The following is a 26,478-nucleotide window of genomic DNA, read 5'->3' on the forward strand; positions in this document are numbered from 1 at the left end:
GCAGCGTTTGAAAAGTTCCAAAGACTTCCCGAACTCTGCTTTAGACTCTGCCGGCATTCCCGGGATTTCAGGATTGCTAAATCCGGCGTTTTGCCCTGGATTAAAGCTGCTTGAACAGGTTAAAGGATGATTTTGGAAAAACCAGAATATCTGGCAGTGCTCGGCCTTGTGAACAGGAGCTTAAATAAATGAAGAGAAAGTTAAAATCAGCCAGTTCTTCAAACAAGAGAGGATTTCAAAACTGAAATTATTCTCGAGTGAACTTTCCACCTTTCAAAGACTCCGCGGCGAGGCCGGGTTTAAATGATCGCTCTCCCTCCCAGGCACTCGGGATTCCTTTCAAGAAAACCAAATAAATAAATAAATGGATTTTTAGGGGAGGTGGGGGTGATTTCTGTCCTGGAAAGAGGCGGCTCCGGGCGCGGAGCTCCGCGCTCGCAAGGACGGGGCGAGAGGAGCAGAAATTCCCCTCCCTGAGCCTCCTGTTTTCCCCATCGCAGGCCTGGGAAAAATCCCGAAATTTCCCTCTGGCAGGGATTCGGGATTTTGGGGGCTCAGCCCCGCGGGGTTTTCCCTTCCCCTCCTCCCCAGTTGTACAATTCCAGCTCTTCATGTGAACTCAACTTTTTTCTCCAAGAAAGAAACCTTCAGGAAAACCGCTTTGTTTTAAAAAAACAACCACTGCCACGTTTTCTGTGTGAAGGAAAGGTGAAGGGAGAAAAAAAAAATTTAAAAAGCTGTTAAAAAAACCCCAATTTATACACAGAGAAGCGCCAGACTTGGAGCAGAAAAAACCAGCATGGATTTATTTTAAGGTAAGTACAACAATTAGGACCACATAAGACAAACGAACTTCGAAGCAGGTTAAAGCAAATAGTCCTTAGGAATGGTAAAGGTGAATTCTATTATACAAAACATCACACGTCGTAAATAATAATAAAAAAGTATCAGATACTTTGTCTATTTTTTTTTTCCTTAAAAAAAAAAAAATCCACCAGCAAAAAATAAATTATTTCCTCGTCTTGCGAAAAGAACAGCTCTAAAACGAAAGAAAAATCTATTGCATAATTGTACACAGAAGAAGAAGAAGAAGAAATCACTTGTCATTAATTTGGAAGTTAGGAACCGTTGGGCGAGACAAAAATAATCCAGTGAACTCAACTTTAAATATTATATTAATGGCTCTGAAAATCAGCCTGATTAGAAATCCACATATTTTTTACAGCATAACAGAGAACTCAAAAAATACCCAGGACATATATTTATATATATATTTATAAACTTTTTTTTCCTTTTAAAACGTATAAATGGTCGTTGTGATATTGGTCCATAACTTATTTTTCTGAGACCCCCTATACTTTAGCATATAAAATTTGCCACTTTTAGATAGACATATATATATATATATTTTTTTTAACTTTTTTCTTTTCTTCCTTTTTTTTTTTTTTTAATTTCCTTTTCTTTTTCAAATGAGAGATCCCCCTTTCATCAAGTAAAATATACTTGTCCAGGATTTAAGGAGGCCCAAAAACGAGGCTTTTGGGATCTTCAAAACTCTGTGGCCACAAAGTCCACGGGGAAGCTGTCAGATTTCTTTTTATTGGTGTGGGTTTATTTCTCCCGATTTTTTTTTTAATAATTATTATTAATAATAATATTTTTTAATTTTTTTTTTCTTTTTAACGGGCCTAAGCGGGGGGCTGGCGGCTACTCAGTACTTAGTGCAGTCGTAGGAGTAGGGGGCGGCGTGGCGATATAGGGAGGGCGCGGATCTGTAGGGGATCTGACAGGCGGAGTTGCTGCTCACCTGGTGCTCGCTCAGCGCCGCGCTCTCCATCCCCAGCCGGTGCGACGTGAACATTTCCCGCACGTTGGGAAAAGTCTGCTGCTGAGAGCCGAAAGTGTGCCCGGGCAGGTGGCTCAGCTCAGCGCCGTGGTTGAGGTACCAAGAAGCCGCGGGCTGTCCCCCCGCCGCCCCTCCGCCGCCGCCGCCGTGGGGATGCCCGGTAGCCAGCGCTCCGTCCTGCCCCGCGGGGAGGCTCAGCGTGCCCAGCGGCGACGGGGCGCCCGTGGGATGCTCTGCCAGCCCGTCCTCCAGCGGAGCGCACATGTGAGCCGGCCTGTCGCCGCTGTAGAGGCTCATGGCCCGCATGCTGCAGTGGTAGCTCCCACTAGTGTCCAGCGCCTGGCTGCACGCCGCGCTGTAGCCCGACGGCTGCCCCGCGGGGTAGCCCAGAGCCAGCCCGCCGCCCGTCCTGCCCGAGGCGGCACTCACCGGGCTCAGGTCCCCCGCGGGGGAAGTCCGCAGGGTCATGATGCTCTCCACGCTGAAGCCCGGCAGCCCGTTGCCGGCCGGGTGATGCTCGGGCAGCGCCGCGTCCGGAGAGGCGGCGGCGGCGGGGGGCGAGGCGGCGCTGCGGGGGCTGTCCCGCAGGGCCCCGCCGCTGGCCGGGCTCAGCGTCTCCACCTTGGTGATCACGGGCAGCTCGGGAGACGCCGTCTCGCTCTTGATCACCACCTTCTTCTCGGAGGCCGGCGCCGAGGCGGAGGAAGAGGAAGAGGAGGAGGAGGCTTCCTTGGGGAGGTCGGCGCCGGGCAGCCCGGGGGGCTTGGGCTGCTCCTTCAGCAGCCGTTCCCGGGCCTCCTCTTTCTCCTTGGAGACATCCTTCTTCTTGAAGCGTCTCCGGCGGCGCAGGAAGCTGCCGTTCTCGAACATGTTGTAGGAGTCGGGGTCCAGGGTCCAGTAGCTGCCCTTGCCCGGCTTCTTGTCGTCGCGGGGCACCTTGACGAAGCACTCGTTGAGCGAGAGGTTGTGGCGGATGCTGTTCTGCCAGCCCTGCTTGTTCTCTCGGTAGAAAGGGAAGCGGTCCATGATGAACTGGTAAATCCCATTGAGCGTGATCTTCTTGTCGGGGGCGTTCTGGATGGCCATGGTGATGAGGGCGATGTAGCTGTAAGGTGGCTTCACCAGGTCCTTGGGGGCGGTGGGTTGGTGCGGGTGGTAGGGGCCGTAGGAGCGCCCCATGCCCGCCGCGTACTGCTCGGCGTGGCCCGAATAGACGCTCATGGGGTTGCCCATGCCGCCGTACGTCCCGGCAGCCCGGTAGTAGTTCTGCTCGCTTAAATACGGCACCACTCCCAAAGCGTTGGGGTCCGAGACGGAGTAGCGAGCCTGCATCATGGAGAGGGGCTTGCGGCGGCCGGGGAGGCGAGGAGGAAGAGGAGGACGGTGGAAGGGCCTCACCCCCGTCCGGGACCCCTCCGCGGAGAAGGGAGAGAGGGAGAGAGCGGGAGAGAGAGAGAGAGAGAGTCTCGGAGCCGAGCTAAATCCCAGCGTGTCCTCTAGCAGCGGCACCGCAGCGGCATCCTCCGGGTCGCCGGGGGCAGGGTGGTCTCTGGCGGCCTCTCCCTCCCTCTGTATGACTGTGATTCTGCTACACACGCCTACGGCCCGCGGCGGCGGCGGGCACTGCTGCGGGGAGCTGGGCCGGGGGGGAGCCTGTTCTCGCAGGAAAAAGGGAATTTCTTTAAAAAAAAAAAAAAAAGTAAAAGCAAAACAAAAACTAAGAATAAAAAAAAAAATAGAATTTTTTTTTTTAAAAATAAAAAGAAGGAAAAGCAGCCTTGCTGAAAACCCAGTCCTTGTCACAAGAACGGCCCGAAGCGTTCCGGAGCCCCCGGAGGGGTGCGGGAGCCGCCGAGCTCCCTCCCGGCCGCGCTGCGCAGCTTCAAAACTCTCCCCGCGCCGCCGCCGCGCTTTTACTCCCCGCTGGCCCCGCCCCCCGCCGCGCCCGCCAGCCAATGGGAGCGCGCGGCGCCGCGGCCGCAGCCAATGGGAGCTTGCGGCGCCGCAGCCGCAGCCAATGGGAGCGCGGGACGCGGCGGCGCTGGCGAGCGGCCCCCGCGCGTTCCCGGTCCGGGCCGAGCCCCGCTCCGGGCACCCCCGGCCCCCTCGGCAGCGCGCTCTGCCTTTCGGACCCAAAAAACAGCCCCGAGCCACCGGGGGGACCTGTCCGTGCCCGTGCCCGCTGCCCGCTGCCCGCCCCGAGCTAACGGAGCACGCTGTAAGCGCTGCTCGCAGGCAGGTTGATGCCCGGTACGGCGGGAGGGGTCGCGCCGCGGTGCCGCTGTCACGGTGTCGCTGCCCCCCGCAGGTCCCGCGTTCGCATTTTAAACATATTTTAAACATATTTTAAACATATTTAAGTGAGAGGCCGCTGGGTGCCCGCCCGGTGCCGGTGACACCGAGCCTCGGCCCCGCTGGCGCCGTCGCTGCGGGTTCAGAGGTTCCTCTGTCGCTTTGGGGCAGTTTGGGGATATTTTATTATTATAGGAAAACAACAAAACCCACAAAAAACAGAGAGCTCGTTTAAGTGTCTATTTATTTCTTTTCGTTGCGGGCACTGAGGTGGATTTTCTCGTGCCTGTGAAATCCGCCCCTCTGCCTTCTCCCTAATGAGTTCATTAGAGGCAATCAGAGTGGGACAATTAGGGACGCATGGTGACAAAGTGTAAACTCAAGTGTTGGGGGAAACTGCTGCGAATTGTTCTGTTCCATCCCAGAGAAGTGTGGATCTGTCGGGCGAAGGAACCGAGATGGGAAAACAGCGATTTCCCCTCTCCGCAGGAAAAAAAATAAATAATCAGAATATATCAATAATCAAAAATAGCGCTGCAAAATCGATTCGAGGCCGGAAAGAGCGAGATAAGGTCGAAATGAATTTGCTGTCACTTCTGCTGGGTTTTTTTCCGCCGCCTCTCCCGAGCCTGGCTGCTGCCGCTCTGATTCCTGAGCGGTGATTTTGGGGTTTCTTACACTGTAATTTTGCCTTGCCCTCCTCGCAATTTGTGTGGTTTCGTAAGGCTTTAAACAAAGATACATTTTTATTTTTTTCCCCCAGAAGTCGGGCTGGGATTTTGGCTGGCTGCTGGGACCGAGGGTCCCTTTCCCGCTCGCAGCCGGGGCTGTGAGACCGCAGCCGGCTCCGGCCGTGGGAACCCGGCGGGGCCGTTAATTACCGGAGATTTTCTTAATAAGAAAGGAAACGATTTTATTCGATAACTGAGGGGAGGGAAAAAAATTCAATTATGAGACAGCTCCTCTACAAGAAGGGATGGTTTAAAATGATCTGCGATGGAAAAATTGATTGGGAAGTTTCTCCGGGAGCTTCAAAATTGTTATTTAATTTTGACGGAAATAATTTTGAATGTTCGGGGAGGGTTTCGTCCACAGAGAAAATATTTTGTTTGGGAAAATAAATAGTGATAAGCTGGTACTTTTCATGTAAATGTACGACCATAAGAGAAAACTTTTATTTTTTTTTCTGGAATAATTTGAGAACGACTTCACACTTTTATGTTCGGTTTTCAAATAAATCACATTTCCCGTAACAATTTGGGCTGTGTCTTAGCGTACAGAAGCACATGGGATTTCTTTAACGATATAAGTTTATAAAATGCAGGAATTTTTAAATGCAGAGCTTGAGCAATGCCACTCCTGCGGTGTCCCAGAGCTGTCCCTTCCTAGAAATATCCTCGATGGAATCTTACCTCTCCTCGGCTGAAAACTTTACCGAGCTGAATTTCCACAGAACCCCCAGAAGCAGCAAAAAGTTCTTTGCTTGCTGCAGCTGGACACCGAGCAGAGACTGAACCAGAGGGCTCGGAAAAGCCCAAAATTCGAATGGCTCGAAGGAAAAAAAAAAAAAAAAGAAAAAATAATAATAAAAAAATCAGCATTATGAAAATACGGGGGGGAGCTCAGGGTGAGGAGCTCCTCCAGGAGGAGAGCGGGAGGCGCTTGGAAATGCGGGATTTCCCCCGGGGGCTCCCTTCTCCCGGTTCTCCGGGGGAGCCGCCGGTTTTCCTCTCGCAGCCTTTACCGGCAGCGCTCGGGGCGTCCCGGGGGCCGCTCCCGGGACCGCTCCGGGGCCGCTCCCGGTGTCTTTCCCGGGCTGTTCCCGGTGTCATTCCCGTGGCCGCTCCGGGTGTCGTTCCCGGTGTCGCTCCCGGGCTGTTCCAGGTGTGATTCCCGGGCCGTTCCCGGGTTGTTCCCGGTACCGTTCCCGGTATTATTCCCGGGCTGCTCCCGGTGCCATTCCCGGGCTGTTCCCGGTGTCATTCCCGGGCCGTTCCCGGTGTCATTCCCGGGCTGTTCCCGGTGTCATTCCCGGGCCGCTCCCGGTGTCGCTCCCGGGCCGTTCCCGGTGTCGTTCCCGGGCTGTTCCCGGTGTCGCTCCCGGTGTCATTCCCGGGCTGTTCCCGGTGTCGCTCCCGGTGTCATTCCCGGGCCGTTCCCGGTGTCATTCCCGGGCCGTTCCCGGTGTCATTCCCGGGCTGTTCCCGGTGTCATTCCCGGGCCGTTCCCGGTGCCGTTCCCGGGCTGTTCCCGGTGTCGTTCCCGGGCTGTTCCCGGTGTCATTCCCGGTGTCGTTCCCGGGCTGTTCCCGGTGTCGCTCCCGGTGTCGCTCCCGGGCCGTTCCCGGTGTCGCTCCCGGTGTCATTCCCGGTGTCGCTCCCGGGCTCTTCCCGGTGTCATTCCCGGGCTGTTCCCGGTGTCATTCCCGGGCTGTTCCCGGTGTCATTCCCGGTGTCATTCCCGGGCCGTTCCCGGTGTCGCTCCGGTCTCACCTGCCCGAGGGGGCTCCGCGCGGCGTGTGTCGCCCCCCAGGGGACACCGCGGGGACTGCAGCGCTCCCCGGCACCGCCCGGGACAGGACACGGGACAAGAACAGGACACGGGACACGGGACAAGGACAGAGGGACACGGGACAAGGACAGAGGGACAGAGATGGGGACAATAAGAAGCTGAGAAGGAAAAGAGGAAAGAGGGAGAAGTGTGGGAGAGAGGATGGAGGTGGGAAGAACGGGGAGAGAGAGGATGAGTGGAGAAAATAAGTGGGAAAGGGAGAGGAAAAGTAGGGAAGAAATGGAGAGAAAGGAAGAGATGGAGGAAGGAAGGAAGGAAGGAAGGAAGGAAGGAAGGAAGGAAGGAAGGAAGGAAGGAAGGAAGGAAGGAAGGAAGGAAGGAAGGAAGGAAGGAAGGAAGGAAGGAAGGAAGGAAGGAAGGAAGGAAGGAAGGAAGGAAGGAAGGAAGGAAGGAAGGAAGGAAGGAAGGAAGGAAGGAAGGAAGGAAGGAAGGAAGGAAGGAAGGAAGGAAGGAAGGAAGGAAGGAAGGAAGGAAGGAAGGAAGGAAGGAAGGAAGGAAGGAAGGAAGGAAGGAAGGAAGGAAGGAAGGAAGGAAGGAAGGAAGGAAGGAAGGAAGGAAGGAAGGAAGGAAGGAAGGAAGGAAGGAAGGAAGGAAGGAAGGAAGGAAGGAAGGAAGGAAGGAAGGGAGACCCATTGATGCACATGAATTTCTGCCAGTTTTGCACCTGTTCTGGAGAGGGCAGGAAGCTCTGGCTGGTCCATCCCAATTTTCCAGACATTTCTGGGCTCAAGCAGGACAGCCCAGGCCAGCCCCACCTGCCTTAAGGAGCCTCCTTTACCGAGTTATTTCATAAACACAAAAATTCACTCATACAATCTTTATTCACACATGGAAATCCACACTGCTTTCATCAATAAAAACGTCATTAAAAAATGCTTCCCTTTAAAATGTGCAGCCTTTTCAAAATTTTCACTACTGACCCCCAGGCAGAGCATTATGGCTGGTTTAAAGCTCCTTTTTGGGTGCATTTGGGCTGATTTTCGTGGCTGTCCTGGTGTGTTCAGTTCCAAGGAATGATTCCTGCAGCACAAGGAGTTTCTTTCTGCATTTTTCCCAGGGTTTGGGTTCATCTGATCCATCTGTCCCTCCCTTTTTCTAGGTGTTTCCACAAGCTGTGGGTGTTTCAAGGGAGAGCTGCTTTTTGTTTGTTTCAAAATCCCAGATCCTTTCTTAACCTCTTCCACGGAAATATTCAATTCAGCTTGGTAAAAATGGTTTTAAAAAGCAATTCAGGCACATCCAAAGGTTGATTTAATTTATAAAGATGTGATAGCCTTGTCTGCTTCCTAAAGAGAAGCGGTTCACCTGTGGCAGCTGTGTGAGCTGCTCCAGGCTGCAGTGACAGAAAAGACCCTGCAAAAGGAATTTGGAGCAAATTTCAGCCCTGTGGAGACAAACCAGGGAATTGAACCAGCAGGAAAAAAATGCCACCTACCAGCAAACTCCTCATTTTTTTTAAGGCAAACCCCCCTGATTTGGAGAAAACAGCTCGGGCCCTCTTTTCTGGAAGCAAATCCTCGGAAGGAGCAGCTTAGCTGAGCGTGGAGGGAGATGTAGGTGGTCCAGAAGGATTGTTAATGGATTAATTAATTACCAGCACTGCTCTCCCTCCCTCACTTTCCCTTCCTTGGGGTGGCAGCGAGTCCCAGCTGGGCTGGGGACGTTGGGTGACAGTGGCCAGGCAGTGCTGGCACTCCCAGCCCCAGGAATCGCTCCTGCAGGGACAGAGGAGTCACCGGCAGCTTTCCATGAGTGGGAAATGCAGGAATGAGCTCCCAACACCTCATCCCAGCTCCTCAAGGGTGGTCTGCTGTGCCTGGAAGGATTCCCACTGGCTCCAGCAGCGTTCCGAGCCAAGGAAAGGCTCTTCCCAAACCCCATGGCAGCACCAGAGCTCCAAACCCTTCCTTTTATTTTTTGTTTGGATGCTTACAAGTGAAAAGCTGAAGCCTCACCACAGTGTTTATCGTGATATGCAGGTATTAATCCAAATTTGGGAATTGCTCAGAGCTGGAGGAGGAATTCCTTCAGACTCCTGAACTTGGCAGAGTCTTGGCCTTTGTGGAGGAAAAAAATCCTTCAGAAAAGGAGTTTGCATCTGCAACCACTCAGAGAGGAGCATTTGAATTTATTCCGCTTTTTTTGGGCTGGCACAGCCACAGTCGGCCCTGAGGATCCGCAGCATCCAAAGCGAGCACAAACTGAGGACATTTCATCTCTTCCTGCCACGCTTTAAAATAAACCTTCCTTGTTTCATTGTTCCCATGACCCCTCCGTCCCATCCGCTCAGGAATGTCGGGATCCTCAGCATCCTCCCTCTTCTGAGGGCAGTTTCAGTAGAATATATTCATTCTATAAATAATCAATCATGCAAACACATCATTTATTATCCAATTAAAGGCGAGCAAGAAGTGAACTTTCGGGAAGCCAGCAGACTGGGCAACCCACGTAGAGGCTGGATATTGTTTTATTCACCACCAGCCAATTTTAAATGGAAAAGTAATTAACGTGAGGGATTATTTTACAAAAAGCAGGGTGGTATTTCATCCCCAGCCACAAGACGTGGTGGAAAACCCGTGGTATTTGTATAACGCGGGCGGAAATCTCACATTAATACGCCAGCACGGCCTCTTTTATGTTTAATTCCAGAAATAAATCGGGCCCTGAGCGACATTCCCTCACCCTGCTCCCTCAACTTTGCCTTCGAGGCGTTTTGAGCCCTCAGCGCCGCCGTAGCCGCCGTGCGCGCGCCGGAGAGGGCGTGTCCTACTCAGAGGCTCCGCCCCTCCGCGCTGATTTTAATGAAGGGGCGGGGGTAGCGTGGTAGTGACGTCACACCTCGGGGGCGTGGCGAGGCGTGGTGGTGACGTCAGGGTTGTAGAGCGAGTGAGGGGCGGAGCGGCGGTGACGTCACGGCGCGGCGGAGTGCGGCGGGGGATGGCGGTGACGTCACGGCGGGCGGGTGAGGGCGGCGATGGCGGTGACGTCACGGCGATGGCGGCGCCGGGCCGGGCTCTCCCCTCAGGGCCCTCCTCCAAGTGGGACATCCGGGAGAAGGTGTGGGAGCACCTGGAGGCCTCCGGTCTGGCCGAATTCCCGCGGCCCGTGCGCGGCCGCATCCCCAACTTCAAGGTACCGGCGGCTGCCGGCGCTGGGCCGCCTCCTCTGCTCCTTCCTTCCCTCGCCTCGGGGCCTGCCCGCTCTGCAGCCCGGGCCGGGATGGGCCCCCAGTACCCCCCAGTTCCCCCCCAGTCCCCCCCAGCAGCCCTCGAAGGAGAGGAAACAAAGCCGCCTTGTCGGTGAGACACAGACCGGTTTGAATTGGAAGGGCATTTAAAGCTCATTCAGCAGGGACACCTTCCACTATCCCACCCTGCTTCAAGCCCTGGCCGTGGATGTTTCCAGGGATTAACAGGAAATTACCAGCCCCTCAATTAAAAATGTGCGGAGAGCAGCCTCTCCAGAGGGTGAAAGGTTCTAAATTGCCCATCTCAGCTGCGAGCTCTCGGTGATGCGCTGATATTTTATGCAAACAGGGCGCCTCCCATGCTGCCACGAGGCTTCTGGGCTTGCAGGAGTTCCAGGCTGCCTGTACAGTAAAAATAAACCCCGATGCTCCCCAGAGGAACGCCCGCTTCCTAACGCTGGAAGTAAGTGAAAATGTTCTCCTCTTGGCTCCTTCCCTCTCTCAGGGCTCTCTCCAGGCCTGCTGCTCTCTCAGGGAGCTGGATGCGTTCAGCAGAGCACGGGAGGTGAAGGTGGATCCTGACAAACCTCTGGAAGGTGCCCGGCTGGCGGCTCTGCAGGTAACAGCGCCTTGGCAGCCCTGAGGAGGGGCTGGGAGGGGACAGCAGAGCCTGGCAGCACCGCAGCAACACCTGGCACTGCATCTGCAGGAGCTCTGATGTGCAGCTCACTGCTGGACCTTGAGTCAAGAGGTGTCATGGAATGGTTTAGGTGGGAAAGGATTTGAAGTATAATTCAGTTCCAACCTCCTACCTTCCACTGTCCCACGGTGCTCCAAACCCTGGACACTTCCAGGGATACAGGGACAGACAGAGCTTCTCTGGGCACCTGTGCCAGGGCTTCCCCACCCTCATTTCTCCATAATACCCAATCTAACCCTGCCCTTTGTCAGTTTGAAGCTAATATATCTTATAAAGCCATTTAGAGACATAGCTTTAAAGGATGGGATGTCTTTAAAGGTGTGTCCTCAAATATCTTCAAATGTATGCCTTACCTTTTATTTCTTCAATAAACCTTTTAATGGAATTTTCCTGTATTTGGAGGAAATTAATCTTACAAGCACTACAGAATCAACAACACTAGCTACAACATAACTAATTAAATATTTGACCACGTAGCTTGTACTGTGTGACAATAAAAATAGTTCTTCAGTGTAAAATGAAGCTTTTCATGTGGTTCCCCAGGCAAGGAAGACTTTGCTGGTTCCCACACCACGTCTGAGGACTGGGCTGTTCAATAGGATTGTTCCCCCTCCAGGTGCAACCAAGGAGATCCTGAGAAGATGTGCCACGTCTCAGGTGGGAATGAGGGAGGGCTGAATTAACTTGTGGGGCAGTGTGGGGTTAGGATGCACCAGCTGGAAGACCTGAAATATCTTCCTGTTAGGATGTTATTCCTGAGTTTGTGCACACAACTGCCATCGGCAGGATTGAAATCAAGAGAAAATTTAGCCTTAGCAGGATGGTATTGATATTTCTCAGTGTTTTTTGGAAAATTGTGAGCAACTTGAGGTGAGTTAGATTTTTCTTCAGGCTACTACATTCTGCAGTTTTAAGCTGCAGACCCCTCTGGGGAATATTTTAGTGCTCTTAAGTGTTACCAGATAGGGAAGAGGAGTTTTTTTAAAGAATACAGCATCCACAGACCCGTGAATTGTGGCATTTGCACGCAGTGAGGCGCAGGCACGTGGTGAGGTTTGGTTTTGCAGCGCGGTCTCTTGCTGCCCTCTCGTGTTACAATCTCACTCCACAGCTGAAGGCTTTGGCCAGAAAACCCTGGCAGGTTTTATATCCATCTTTATTTGCCGTGAAAACCCAACTGCTACAGCATGAAGAGGTTACTATATGGATTTATTTCCTCCTTTATCTCCTGCTAAAGGCAATAAAGTTCTTCAGCAACGCCATAAACAACTGAGGTTGTAAATGGCTGGTAATTAGTGACTTTCTTTGTTGGAACTTCTATTGGAGTCATTAACTAATTAAGCTGTTCAGGGTTGAAGAGCACTTTTGAAAGAGACCTTTCTCTTGGCCTGCTGTCTGATCTGGGCTCTTTCTGGTTTTCCCCCCAGCCCACTAATGAAAAAATGCTGTTGGCAGTTTGTATTTACAAAGCACTGTGCAAACAGTCCTCACCACTCTGCTGGGAAGTGCCTGATGGGCATTAGTGCTGATAGTCAGCCACAAATTACTGAATTCTTGGGGTTTGTGCTCTGCACAGAAAATGTTTGGCTCTTTATTGTGATTTTTTGTTAGTTTATAATTAGCACCAAGTTGAGTTGGTGTGAGGAGCATTTGCAGTGTGCTGTGCACATATATTGGTAGTGATTGAATCACGAGATGTATTTTTAATAGTTCTAAACCTCTGATATTTAAAAACCCAAATAAACAAAGTCTTTAATTTCTGCAGTCTGGACAGAATTTTTGTTAAAATGAGAACAGATTGAAGAGGAACGGGTGGAGCTGAACAGGGAGAGAGGAGAAGAAAAAATAATTGTGTTACTTTGTGTAACTTCAGATTTCTTTGTGCTGTAGCTGTCTGTGTCTAAATTAGCTTTGTGATTTGTATTTCAGAATTAATTGAAGCTTTTGTAGTGCTCTGGTATTCCTCAAGATTTTAGTAGAGTAGGGAAGTGTAAATAGGAAGTGTCACTTGCCCTCATTTTTAGGAACAGATTTCCAAAAAAGTGTTTCAAAATATCAGGTTTTGATCCTAAACAAATAACCTTGCTTCTAAAAGTGCCCACCTCCCTCAGCTCTCCTTGCAGTGTGCCAAAATTCTTGTCACTGTAGTAGGGAATCTATTCTAGGATTCCCTGGGGGATAACTTCCCAGACATGTACAGCTTGGCTAAACATGGAAGAGACACTTGGAAACGTGGGGAGTTACTTGGATTTATCAAAATATCCTGGATTTCTGCCTCGGTGCTTGGAAGATTGTGCACTCTGCAAACCTCAAACGCTGTTTTTTCCTGCAGGGTGTAAAAGACTACAGCGTGCCTGTGGGGCTGGATGGGAAAGCACAAGTGGATTTGGTTGTGGTGGGATCAGTGGCTGTCTCTGAAAAAGGTAAGGAAAAACTTGCAGCAGGAAGGTCCCAGTCCAGTGTCGGGAAGGCCACACTACGTGGCAGAGACAGATTTATCCTTGAAGCTGAGTTTCTCTTGGGTTCTGCCTCTGTGTGTGACAAATGCCTGCTCTCAGTGCCAGCAGGAAGCAGCAATGCCTCCAGGATGCAGTGGGCACACAGCAGAGATGTTTTGGCCCTCAGGAATTGAGGCAAGCAATTATTTGTGTTTTAAAGGAACCCAAGCAGGCTCCCTGCTCAGAGATCTCTGCTCACACAGGCTGTGTGGAAGGACATGTGTCAGACCTGCTGATTCAGTACCTATTTGGGGATCAGATTTTGCATTTTCTAGTATTTTGGAAACCTGCTGGTGCTGAAAAAGTTTCCACTGACTTTATCCCTTGCCTAAAATAACACAGTTTTTGTACGTGACCCAGACTCCTCTTTACCCACATTAACCTGTGTTGGACATGAATAGAAGATTCTAAATACAATTGCTAAATAAACTGCTATGTTAACTGCATTAAATTTGTTTATTCTGAATGGGAAGCTTCTGGGATCTTTTAGGAATCATTGAAACTGATGTTTTACTTCATTTCAGTGCTGATTTCAAGGAAATTGTGCTCTGTGAGAGATGCTGATCTGATTTTTTCCAGAGTTACAACTTGCAGACTGCCCGGTTAATGACACAGTTTTAACAATTTTCCACTCTGCTGTTTGGATTTATTTTTTTCCCTCTTTTCTGTGCTTTAGGCTGGAGAATTGGCAAAGGGGAAGGTTATGCAGACATGGAATATGCAATGATGGTGTCCATGGGTGCAGTGCAGGAGGACACACCTGTGGTTACCATCGTGCACGACTGCCAGGTGAGCTCAGATGTTCAAATATCCCCTCTCCAGTGGGGAGGGAGCTCTGGGGCACTTCCTGCTCTCTCTGGAGAGGAGACATGGAATGATGCTGGTTTGGCATCTTTATTCCCATTGTCTTGGATGGATTTGCCTGTGACAAGACATCAGGAATGGGGCACAGTTTTAGGGAATTTGGTTTTTAGCTACTTAAGCAAATCTCTGCCTTGTAGGTGCTTGACATAGCAGAGGAGATCCTGGATGATCATGATTTAACTGTGGATTACATCCTCACTCCAACAAGGACTATCCAGACTAACTGCAAACGACCAAAACCTCAGGGAATAATGTGGCACAAGGCAAGTTCAGTCTCAATTCAAGTTAAATCTTAAACCTTTGCTGCTGGTGGCTTACCAGTACCAATAACCTGCTGATAAACCCCTCATTTTTATATATAAACAATTTTTTATATTAGAAATACTTGGTAAAAGAGCAAATGTGTTTGTCAGGTGAAATGAAACAGCATCTGTGTACAGTGGGGTTTAAGGGGTAATGGTGAGGAGGAGAGATATTTCCCAAATCTGAGGTTGCTGGATTATCAAGAGGTGGCTGCCCCATCCCTAGAAGTGTCCAAGACCAGGCTGGATGGGCTTGGAGCAATCTGGGATAGTGGGAAGTGTCCCAGGGGGTTGGAACTGGTGGGTAGAATCTGTGTTGATTGTGAAAGGAAAACATAACCTGCTCGTGGTACATTCCTGTTTCTGTAGTGGATTCACTTTGCAGGGATAAATTTTTGGCTGGAGCTCGTTTTCAGGTGGAAGAACAGTGACTTTAAACGTGAATCTTTATTTATTGGTAGTTCCTCTATTATGGATTTGGCCTTTTCCCCCTTCCCAGTGTCAGAAACTTCCTCAGCTTCCCAAATAGTTTCAGAAAAGCCTTGAGTGAATTGTTTTACTGGAGGTTCCTGCTGGGAAAACTTTTTGTCATTGGATTTTCATTTCTAAAATCATCCAGTTAGAGAGCAGACACAATCCTGCATGAGTGTGTGCAGCAGGAATGCTGAAATGAGGAATTGTGCGCCCACAGAAAGTGAGGAATTTTAAGGGAATGCTCCCAGGGAAATGAAAAATTGTTTGTTAAAATTTGCCAACCAGCAAAAAGAGTTAAATTTCTTTAGGTAATGTATCTACAACAAACAAATTCTAGCCAGGACTATTTTTACTCCAATGGTGGGAGAGCATTTTACCCTGCTTGTGGTTGAGGATTTGAGGTTATAAATAAATAAATAACAGCTCTGTCTGTCCTAGTGCATTTTTTCCACTGAATTATTTTTGAATTGTAATTTTTTTTTAGGATCTTATTGAATGTAATTGTGTTGAAGGCCTACCCCTCGTGCTCCATCCATCTTGCCAACATACTTTTGATCAGTTTGTCTGCCTTGGTGTCAGACTTCTCAGTAAGTGGCCTTGCTGACACTTCTTTATTTCTTTTTCTGTGCCTTTAGCAGAAATTGAATTTTCTGCAGCTTTCACTGCGAATGGAGCACAGATTGACCCTTCATTTGAATATCTGAGTGTTGATTTAACACCTCGAGCTGTGTTTGGAGCTGTGTGGATTAAACAGGAAAATTGGAGAAGACCAGCCAGGGCAGGGATAATCATCACTTTTCTGTCTTTTGGGACCAGAACAAAGTGTGGTGTCTATATGAAGAAGAAATTCCCATTATTCCCCTGGGAAATGAGTGACATTTATTTTGTTTGTGCCTGTGGTGGTACCTGGCTGTTGAGCTCTCGCACAGAGGGGTTTGGAGGTGGGAGGTCTGGTTAATCACCAGGGGGTGAAAAAGACAACATTTGATAGGGGCTATTTAAGTGTTTGTCCTCTGGATTTTCCTGGCTGCTTCTCCATCATTTTCTCCCCCTCCTTTTCTCCTTCAAATCCTGGCTTTGCTGATGCATTCCTGTTCCTCAGAGCAAAACTAAACGAACCAAGAGGCAGTGAGTAAATAAATCATCCACTTCTAAACATGGGGTTTTGTCAACAGCAGGTAGCTTAACTTCGTTGTGAGGACGTGTGAGGTGGAAAGTACACTCTAAAAAAAAGTTGATCCTTGGTTGAGCAGGGCTGGATCAGGACAGGAGTTTGAAATCCAGGTGTTTGCAAATATGGGATTAGAGCTAAGGATTGTTGTAAGGACGTGCTGCCAGTAGTGCACGCTCTGGGTTTTCCTTCCAGAGGGAAGGAGGTGCTCACCCAGCAGACAAATCCAGGGCTCCATTTCCATTCTGAAGGAGCTGCTGCATTTTCCTGGAGTGCTCTTGTGTGTTCTGTGCTGTTTAAAGATTTTCAAGGAAGTGCAAGAGCCACAATATCATCAATACCAGAGAATCATTATCAAGCACTCTAGAAACGCTTCTAAATCCACAGTGCTGAGAGGTGTTTGTGGAAGTTTTGTGCCTCTGAGGTCAGAGTTTTGGGACATCAATTTGAGTTACTGGAGGGCAGCAAGAGCTGCTGAGAGCTGAGCACTCTGGAAAACTTTATTTGGATGCCAGTGGAGAATTATTTGGCTTCATCTGCATTGAAAACCCACCCCATTGTTTCTGGGAACTCTAAATTCATGAAGCTACTTGCTTTCTCGTTTAATATTTTCTATGGGTAACTGTGATCTTTATCTGGGACACTGGCTATTATATTTGTCCCAATTATCAAGTTATTTGTGCTGTGTTTATTTTGAATTGAAACTGTACAGACAAATTAAAATATTTGGGTTCATGAAGAGGGAAATGAGAGTAGTTGGTGGAAAAATCACTATATTTTAGCAGGAATTTCCTTCTGGTTTTGAAATAATTCTTTTGCTGAGAATTTTATAGCAGTAGGAAAAGAATTTTCCTGAAATGAAATGAGCTGTGGAGGGAATCCCAGTGGCAGAGATGGAAACCCTCTGACAACAAACTGCTTTGATTTGCGTCTGTGATAGAATATTTGGAAAGGAAAGCTCAAAAAAAAAAATGCACAAAAAGCTGGAAAATCCTTCAGCAGAAGGAAATTGCAGTCAGTGTGGCCAAGGCTTTGTTTTGGTGTGTTTTTTGGGAGCAGGGAATGCTTCCACACGTGGTCCCACATCTCAACACCTTTGCAAAGCTGAGCCTCGCTGCAGAGTCCCCGGAATGCAGCTGCCAGAGATGGATTCCAAGTGTGGGTTGCATAAGGTTCTCCTGAGGGACACCAGCAGGCTCCACGGGCTGCCAGCTCCCAGAAATATGCCCTTGGATTGTGTGCACATATTTGGACATTTTGTGCAAATGAATGATAAAATGTTCAACTGTGCTGGCCTTGCTGTCCCGGCCTTGTCTGGGCCTCAAATCCCTGTTTGCTCAGAGCTCCTGGAAACGAGGACACAGCATGAAAAGTGGGGTTTGTCCTGGAGGTGTTGAACAATCTGGGGTCAGAACCCTCTGAGGATGGGCAGAGATGAACTCTGCAAACACCTTTTGCCCACCTGTTTGTAAGGGCTGGTGGATCTGCAGCACTGCAGATGTTTGGTGGTGTTTGCAGCCTGCCAGGGCAGCAGCATCAGTCTCCATCTTTAAATCATGGAATGGTTTGGCTTGGAAGGGATTTTAAACAGAATCTTATTCCAAGCCCCTGCCCACCTTCCACCATCCCAGGCTGCACCAAGCCCTGTCCAGCTTGGCCTTGGGCACTTCCAGGGATCCAGGGGCAGCCCCAGCTGCTCTGGGCACCCTGTGCCAGGACCTGCCCACACTCACAGGAAATAATTCCTTCTCTAAACCTAAACTAAATGTTCCCCTCTTCCATTTCAAGGCCATTCCCCTTATCCCTATGAACAGTCCCTCTCCAGCTTCCTTGTTGCCCATTCCCATCCTGGAAGGTGCTGGGATGGCTCCAGGCTGAACAGCTCCAACTTTCTCAGCCTATCCCCACAGGGGAGGTGTCCCAGTCCTCATACCAACTTCATGGCCTCCTCTGGACTTGATCCAACATTCCGTGTTTTTCTGACACTGGGATCACCAGAGCTGAGCACGGGATTGCAGGTGGAGTCTCCCAAGATCCACATGTTCCAGTGTCAGTGAGATGAGGAGCTGTGGGAGGCAGAATGAAATGACAGAACAAGGACAGCCTCTAATCCAATCTGCCCTTCCCTGTCTGCCTCACTCCAGGATTGCAGTGCTTCCAGGGAAATCTCAGTTCTGTTTGCCTTGGCCTGGGCTGGCTCAGGGGTCAGCATTACTCACTCTGACAGAGGACAAATACATCCTTCATTCTCCTCAGCAAAATATTGAAAGTGGCTCTGATGAGAGTCGTGTGGGAGCAGAGGGTGAGGAGAGCCCTGGTGTTCCAGCAGGGATGGTGCAGGAGTCCATCTGCCACCACATTTTGGGATCAAACCAGGTGTCGTAGCAATGGATGCTGTGGTTAAAGTGTGGGGAGATGTGTGTTGGCACTCAGCATCCAGGACTTTTTTTCCTCAGGTTTCTGTCAGAAAGGGGCCACATTTCCCTCCTCAGCTCCTTTCCCAGTAATTGTGTGCCAGAAGAATTTATCCAGCCTGCTGTCCTCTTTCCCCAAGGCTCTCCCAGCCATGGCAGGGTGTAGGCAGGATTATTAAATGATTAATTGCCTTTGGTGGAGTTATTTTTAACCCAAATCACTTCAGAGTTTGTGGCACAGACCCACGAGCACTTCTGTTGGCCAGCCCCAGAGGACTGAAGTGTGGAACTGGCCTTGGAATTGGTGGTCAAGGGATAATAGGAAACTTCTTCGGCTTTGGTTTCACTACCAAAGCTAAATCACTCAATCCAAAGTTTAAAAACATCACTAAATGGCTTGGCCTTGACTTTAGAGGGATGGGGGAAGCTTTCAGTGCTGGTTTTGCCTGTGTTCCCATAGCTGCATCAACCAGCCCTGGGCTGCAATGTCCCTTAAATTCTGGCTTAGCCTAAAGCAGTAGGCAGGGACAAGGACAGGGGAGAGCAAGGCTAGGGAGGACTGACCAGCCAGCACAGCACCCAGAAGTGTGCAGCTTGTTTGAAAGAGAGGAGGAATATCTTTGGCCTCTCTCCACATGGAAATAAATCCTTGCAATCCTCCACGGCTCACAGGACAAAAGGAACTTTTTGCATGATTGTAATTAGCAACACATTGTACTACCACAGGGTTCTTTTGTTTGCTCTTTTGCAACAGAGCAGAACAAGCTTTTTCCTTTCCCCTGCCACCCACTGTCCCCTTTGCCCTTTTAGTTCTCACCCCCAAAACCCCAGTGGATTTGTTTGTTGAATCAAAACCCCAAATCGAGTTTTTGCCTTTCTGTGGCATGAAAGTGGGAGAATATGGAGAAGGTTTGACCCAGCTGAGATGTTCTCTTAGACCCCAGGGAAAAAAGTCCTTAAGGTAAATCCTCTTGTGAAAGGAAGGTGTCAACTGACTGTGTCAGAACTTGTCTAATGTTTTTTACAAATCTTTGCTAATACAAAAAAATACAAGCCCTAAGTCAGCTGCCTTTGTTGCTTTGGTGCTGTGAAGGTATTTTGCTGTTGTGTCTGCAAAGGGCTGGATTTTAGGGGAATGACAGAATCGCTTCATGGTGGTGTTTGATCAGAACTTTAAAGAAAATAGTTCATAGCCCTCACAGAAATCCCAGAATCATTGAGATGGGAAAAAAACCCCTTCCAAAATCATCAAATCCAACCTGTGACTGATCCCAGACCAGACTACTGAGTGCTATGTCCTGTCTTTCCTTAAACACCTCCAGGGCTGAGGACTCCACCACCTCCCTGGGCAGTAATTCCAATGTCTAATCCCCCTTTTTGTGCAGAAATTCCTCTTAGAACATAAATGCTGTTGTTCCTATATCTTCCTGAAGTTGCCAGGAGCCTGAAACAGTAGCTCCAAGAGCTGCAGTCTGATGCCAAAATCTGCCTAGTGGGAGAAGATGCCTTGTGGAAGTCTCTTAGGGGTTGTGCTGTTCCCTGGATATCTAAATCCTGCCCTTGGATTGTCCTTGAAAGCCTGGGAATTGGAGTTTATCCTCTCGGTGCCCATCTCTGATTGCCCTAATCTCCAAAGCCCTGAGGGTTTGCCCTTGGTAGCATTTCCCTTTCTAATCAAACACCCAAGCCCTGCCCTGGCAACTGAGTTTAATTTCAGGATGAAAGGAGCTGTTCTTGGGAAGAGGTTGAGGTTGTACTTTGGGCCCAGGAGTGGCTGGTTGCATGAGAACAGAAAAATGTTTTTCCTGTTTGGTTTAATTAGCATAGAGCTTACATTTCACTTCGAAATTTGACAGAGGACAACAAATCTTCTTAATTGTTGGCCAGGACAAACAAAGTGAGATCCTTCAGCCCTTGGTTTGATGTTGTATCACTCAGGAAAGAGGAGTTTGCTGTCAAACGCTGCACTTGGAATACTTGGCTGAGAAAAACAAATCAGCCCCAGAATCCACAGAGTAAGAGCTCTGTAAAATCTGAAAATGTTCTGCACCTTTCTGAGTGTGGAGGCTCCTGGAGCAAGTCCTTGCTGTTTGATGTTGTGTTAGCAGAACTAGCAGAATTCCAGCCTGAAATAAAACCCGCTTGTTTGCTCTTCAGAAGATGAAGCACGAAGAGAATTCTGTTGAGTGACTTTCCTGTCACCTCATCCTGACATTGCTCCCACCCTGGCTTGGCTTTTCCTCGAGTCACTTCAGGGCTGGGCTCCTGTCCCCAGAGAGCTGAGCTTGATGTTGTGCAGATCCAGGCTGGCTGTGACTGTAACTGTAGGAGCAGGAATCCAGAGGCTCTGGGATGAGTGAGGTCTGGGCTGGGAGATCTGCAGGCATGTCCTGGCTGGGATTTACTGCTGCTGCTCCAGTCCAGCCTGCTGAGGGTGCTGCCCTTGCTAGAGTGGCCTGCTGACATTCTGGGCTACTAGCCTGGGTCTCTGCTAGCTCAGACATTGCTTCCCCACGCTCTGTTTTGCTCCCTAAATTTCAGCATTGGATCTGGTGTTGATGGATGTTGGACTTGTCCAGCAGCCAAGCAGGAATTCCTTCTTTTTCCAAGCGCAGTGTGCAAGCCAAGAGCTCGACCACATTAGCTGGGGAACCACTGCATTTCCTGCCAGTGTCTGAGTGCAGCCTGGGGCATCTCATGCCTCACATGGATGGGGTTCAGCTGTGGAGAGGAAGAGCCCTCACTGAAAAGCTCTTTGGGAACGGGGCATGGATGGATGGATGGAAGGAATAACAGACTCACAGTGTGAAGTGCAGTGTCCGAGCACTTCTGTTCCCTGCTCCAGCCCAGCAGATCCGTGTGGGATCTGAGGAGCTGTGGGTGGTGTGGGAGGTCGGATGGCACAGAGGGGATGTGCCCCAAGCAGGGGATGTGCCTCCAGCTGGGCCCACATCCATAGGAACCCTGCTCCAAGGCACGCTCCTGCTGCAGCTTCCACCATTGTGTGACCCAGCCCACGGGATATCCTGTTCTGGGGGAAAAGAGCACCAGGAGCTCTGCAGAGTAGAAATGTCTGATGGATTGGGATGGATTCTGCCAGGGCAGGAGCACAGGCCCTTGGTCAAAGCAAACACAGAGGCAGAACAAGGAGAACACAGATCTGAAAGCACTCAGATAAATAAATGTCAAATTGGAATAGTCCTGACTTGGGTTGGGATTTGCCTGCTGGATCCACGTTGTGCTTCAAGAGTCACTAATGTTTATTTTTGTCCTGCAGTGTGTATTTTGGGAGAGACTTCCCAATCAGGCCAGCAATTAGGAACATTTGGAATGCTCTGGCACTGTGCGTGGCAGCAGGATAATAAAGGTTCCTCTCTTTTTATGGCACAAACGAGCCCTGATGCTCATCATCTTTTTCTGGAAGGCAAGAAATCCATTTCTAATAATTATATCCATCTTCCTCCTTTTTAGGTCAGCTCTGAGATGCTGGGAAAAATCCCCATCCTAAAGACTCTTCAATCCAGGGAGAAGCAGGCTGGCAAGGATGTCACCCTCCAAGACGAACATCCAGCCCTGGCAAACACCAACAGAGCAGCAATTTCAACCAAGAAGCTGATGGCTGCAAATACCCAACCACAGGCTGCTCCAGGCTCAGCTCCAGTGGGACAACCCCGTGTGGAAAGTGATCCTGTGAAGCCCAGATCAGAGGGATCTGACACAATTAGCACTGTGTACGTGGGGAACTTGCCTGGCAGGCTGAGGGTGAGCGAGCTGAAAAGCGCCCTGAGGGAATTGCAGGTGGTTCCTGTCCAGGTGAACTGGCAGGGAGCGCAGCACAGGGCTTTCCTGGATTACAGGGATCAAGGAGCTGCAGACAGAGCTGTGTCCTCCTTGCAAGGCCTGAGCCTTGGGGGCAGTGCTCTGAGAGTGGAGCTGGCCAAGAGCCAGAGGAACAAAGGGCAAGGAGAAATCCAAAGTCACAGATGATTATGGAGAAGAAAAAAAGTCAAAATAAAAGGTGTTTTCGTTGTTTTGTGAGAAGCCAACCTGAAGTTTTAAGGTTTTTAGTAAGCCTCAGGTCTAACAAAACCAAATTTCTGCACAAACTCTCTTCACTCCTGCACTTGGACATGCAAAGGTTTGTCCCCACAGGTGAGAGAGGACCCATTTCTCTGTAATAAAATGCCCACAAAGTGCTCACACTCTGGTTTTGGTGCTGTTTGGTGTTTCTGTTAAGCCTGGCTTAAAGCCCTTCCCCTTGGCACCTGCAGCAAGGTGGTTCCAGTCAGTCATTTAAGGTTGGACCTGCCCCTTTTTAACCTGTGAGGTTAAAAACCAGCAGCAGGAAATCTTGTCTTAAGGATAACAATTCTGTTTGCTAAAAATGGGCTTTGCCTGTGGGAAGTTTTAAGTTTATTTTTTATAAAAATAGCCAGGGAGAGAAGGATTGTCCTTTTTGTGCCTTGAAGAGTGGAAACACAGGCTTAGTTCTAGCTCTGCTAAGAGGTAGAGGTGGGAAAAATGGGAACCCTTTTCCCAGCTCTTTGTTAAATCAGCCCTTGGTAAACCTTGTATTTCTTATTTCAGGGGAAAACAAATCCCAGTTTTCTCTGCTTTTCCCCAAAACTGCCTTTCTGATGGATCAGATAATTATGAAATTGCTGCTGGGATCACTGAGGTGTGATTCTTCTGCCTCTGTGAAATATTGTGATGATGATGATGATGATGAAAAGCAGGCACACTTAGTCTGGCATGGAATTCTTTGGGAATTTTCTGGAGATTGTAGCAAAGCCTTTGTGCCTTTGTCACCGTCTCTGATGCTGTTCCACATCATCAGTGAGGAGGGTGAGACAGCACCACACAACTTCTCCAGGTGAAAGTGCTCCCAGGCACTGTCCTGGACATGAACATTCCCTTCCAGTACAATGCCAATAATGATTTATCTGCTATGCCTCTTATTACCTTTTTTTTTCCCCCTTGGGTTTCCTATTCCTGAAAAACAAGTTGAATTTTGGCCCAGCCATCCTTTCTAAACAGAAGCACTTTTGCCAGTGATGCTGGGCACGTAGTCAAAGTAAGCATCTAAATGGATTTTTATTTTTTTTTAAAGTAAGAGTTGGAAACTTTTTTTCTTAGCCAGGGAATACTGTTAAGTATATTTTAAGCAGATTATTATGCCTCGAGGGTCAGCCATTTATTCAGTATTAAATAAAAAGTTCTCATCGTTGTCATGTGGCTCTGTAGGGAAGGGCTCAAGGAAAGTTTTGGAGCTGCATCCAGCCCTGGGATCCCAGCACAGGAAGGACGTGGAGCTGTTGGACAGAGTCCAGAGGAGACACCAGGATGAGCAGAGGGATGGAGCAGCTCTGCTGGGAGGAAAGGTAGAGAGAATTGGGATTGTTCAGCCTGGAGAAAGGAGGGATTAGGGGTGAGCTCACTGTGGCTTTCCAAATGGAAGTGACTCCTCCTCCCGATGGAAAGGGACATGGGACAAGGGCCTGGAGTGACAGGACAAGGGGGAACGGGCTCAAACTGACAGAGACTAGGGTTGGATGGGATATTGGGGAGAAATTCTCCCCTGGGAGGGTGTGAGGCCCTGGCACAGGTGCCCAGAGGAGCTGTGGCTGCCCCTGGATCCCTGGAAGTGCCCAAGGCCAGGTTTGGGCTCAGAGCAGCCTGGGATGGTGGAAAGTGGCCTTGTTCACAGCACAGGGGTTGGAACAAGATGATCTTTCAAATCCCTTCCAACCCAAACCATTCTGTCATTCTGTGAACTTCTTGTAAGGTCAACAAAGGATCTGGAAAAAATCAGTAGTTCCATTCCATTCTTTGTACAGCTCCAAATGATTTCCAGTATCACTCCAAATCCAGACAAGCACTGCACAGCCCTGTGGGTCTCATTTCAGGGCTTGTGCATTCAAGGCTGAGACTCAGGGTTATGTTACTACCCAAACACACTCACTGCATCATCAGCTTCCAAAGCAGAGGAAAGAAAAGCAAAAAAATAATTATCCATCCCTGCCTGTCCCTTTCAAATGATGGCAAATTGGGTAATGGGATCCTTTGCTGTTCCTTTTGACTCTGGGATATTTCTTGCTCTGCTGAAGATGTCCAGGTGACCTTAGCAGTTAAAAGCCAATGACTCTGCCAACAAAAACTTCCAGCATCTCAAACTTCCCCTGTTGCATTTCAGATGGAACCACCCTTTTCTGGTCACATTTGTAGGAATCACATCCTCTACCTTCTTTCCTTTCTTCCCATCTGAAGTTTCAGTGCAGATCTGTTTATGTGTTCTGTAAATGCGGTAACTTTGCTTGCTTTCCTGTCAGCCCAGCCTGTAACCAGGGCCCAGATTTGTTTGGACAAACATCTGGATGTTTTTCTGTTTGCAGTTGTGGTTCTGGGTGGAGCCCACAGGTGAGCAGTGTCCAAAATCTTGGCTCTTTCCAGCCTGTCACTTTTTTCTGTCATGTATTTCCAAGCCACATTTCACTGCATTTACCCAATATCCTGTTGCTTTCCCAGCTGAGAGTTAAACTCCAAACCATGCTGTGAAGAGATGCTAACTGGGGTTATCCAACAGGTTGGAAATCAGGAGGAATTTCTTCATGGAGAGGGTGGTCAGGAATTGGCAGGGGCTGCCCAGGGAGGGGGTGGAGGTGTCCAGGGACGGGCTGGACGTGGCACTCACAGCTCTGGGCTGGTGACAAGGTGGGGATGGGTCACAGATTTGATTTGACAATCCTGGAGCTCTTTTTCAACTTTCATGATTCTATGAATTGTAGTTAAGAAGAAAAATAATTACTGTAATCTTAAGTTTATTAGCATTTTGAATGGACTGGAAAAATGCTGCAGTGATCCTTGTATTTTTGATGCAGGTAACTAATAAAAGTCAAGGTCTTTCAGGTACTGCTATCTCAGTCAGTAAATCCTTCTCTGAAATCAGTGCAGATCTACCTTGGAGAGTCAGGGAAACAGGAGCAGGGATGGAGCTCCTGATGCTGCTGCTCTCCAGCTAAAAGACATTTCAGTGCCAGCTGCCAAACTGCTGTTGAATTAAATTAAAATAATGAAACACAAGAGTGGCCAAAGCACAGCCCTTCACGGCCTTCTGGTGTCTCCAGCTGTATGATGTGGAATTTCTCTTGTGGGTTGACCCTAAAGGAAACAGATTGTGTAGAAAAAGTGAATGGGGCAGTCTGCCTCTGTCAGAGCTATTGTTCCAGGCTCTCTGCATGCTCAGGAAGGCATCCCTTAGAGCAAAGTCAGGAGGGGTTTCTGTAAGTCCACAAAACTCTGAAATGCAGCAGATTTTATTGAATCCTTGGGTTCTGATCTCATAAGAAATCTCGAGGAATTGAAGCCTGCTTATGTTTTATTTCAGCCCAGATCAAGGCTGTGCAAGATACCAACAATGTAACCATAAAATCCATACCCTGAAACATTCTCTGACTGAGTTACAGCCTTTAAAGAGCAGAATACTTCTCAAGTGTTTATTCCTCATTCTGTACTGCTGTAGCTGTGACCTGTGCACAAAGATACAAAATGTGCCTCCTCTCAGGTGGATCATGGCCCAGTTTTACTGCTCAAGACTCATCAGAAAATCATCAACAGTAGCAAAGCAGTGCCTGGATGCTGCAGAAAAGTTTGAAATGCTGCTGATAGATCTCTACTCTGCCTTTAATAGGGAGTGAAGTGATCCTTAGCACAGCCTTGGGTGCAGCAGCAGCCCCAGCAGAGCTGTGTGATGAGAAGAAACGCTCAGCAGTACAATGGGAAACGCTTTCCTGAGCCAACTTTGTTCCCAATAATTCAGACTGAGGGCTCTCTATTCTCTGCACAGCCCGATGTCCTCGCCTGTCATGTGGTCAGGCACATTCTTTCCAGCTCCTTTCATGGCCCAAACATTTGAGATGCTGTTGTTGAGCTGTTGTTGCTGCTCTCCCCTCTTTTTGGGGGTTCAGTGGGGGAAGATGCTGGTCTGGAGTGAACCCCTGGAGCCGGGAGGGTTTGGGATCAGCAGTGACTGCCAGGGTGTTCCATGAGGGATGTGACCTCCCCAGGACCATTCTCCCTTTCTCCCTACCCTCACTTGTGGAAGAAATGCAGAGGGAAGCCAGCATGGGATGAGTGGAGCCTCCACCAGCTCCAGGATGGAG

At 49.2% G+C, this 26,478-nt stretch overlaps 2 protein-coding genes across 7 annotated transcripts; one reads left to right on the plus strand and one right to left on the minus strand.

Moving 5' to 3' along the window:
- Positions 1-790: 790 nt before the first annotated feature.
- On the minus strand, positions 791-3,710 carry FOXC2 (forkhead box C2). Its single transcript, XM_058846313.1, has one exon. It carries the CDS (start codon positions 3,179-3,181, stop codon positions 1,712-1,714), a length of 1,470 nt encoding a protein of 489 aa, XP_058702296.1. The 5' UTR covers positions 3,182-3,710; the 3' UTR covers positions 791-1,711.
- Positions 3,711-9,578: 5,868 nt separating this feature from the next.
- Positions 9,579-25,922, plus strand: MTHFSD (methenyltetrahydrofolate synthetase domain containing). 6 transcript variants are annotated; one of them, XM_058845762.1, is made up of 11 exons: positions 9,581-9,841; positions 10,246-10,300; positions 10,402-10,515; positions 11,140-11,253; positions 12,929-13,019; positions 13,771-13,883; positions 14,096-14,221; positions 21,791-22,081; positions 23,564-23,700; positions 24,649-24,736; positions 24,845-25,919. In XM_058845762.1, exons 1-11 carry the CDS (start codon positions 9,684-9,686, stop codon positions 24,872-24,874), a joined length of 1,317 nt encoding a protein of 438 aa, XP_058701745.1. In that variant the 5' UTR covers positions 9,581-9,683; the 3' UTR covers positions 24,875-25,919. The 6 variants fall into 6 exon arrangements, with proteins under 6 accessions (XP_058701744.1, XP_058701743.1, XP_058701745.1 ...); XM_058845760.1 differs by having other exon boundaries at positions 9,580-9,841; positions 24,649-25,919; XM_058845761.1 differs by lacking the exon at positions 10,402-10,515 and having other exon boundaries at positions 9,579-9,841; positions 10,246-10,359; positions 24,649-25,922.
- The last annotated feature ends 556 nt before the right edge of the window (positions 25,923-26,478 follow it).

The sequence above is a fragment of the Poecile atricapillus genome, chromosome 10, assembly GCF_030490865.1.
Source record: "Poecile atricapillus isolate bPoeAtr1 chromosome 10, bPoeAtr1.hap1, whole genome shotgun sequence".
Classification (NCBI taxonomy): domain Eukaryota; kingdom Metazoa; phylum Chordata; class Aves; order Passeriformes; family Paridae; genus Poecile; species Poecile atricapillus.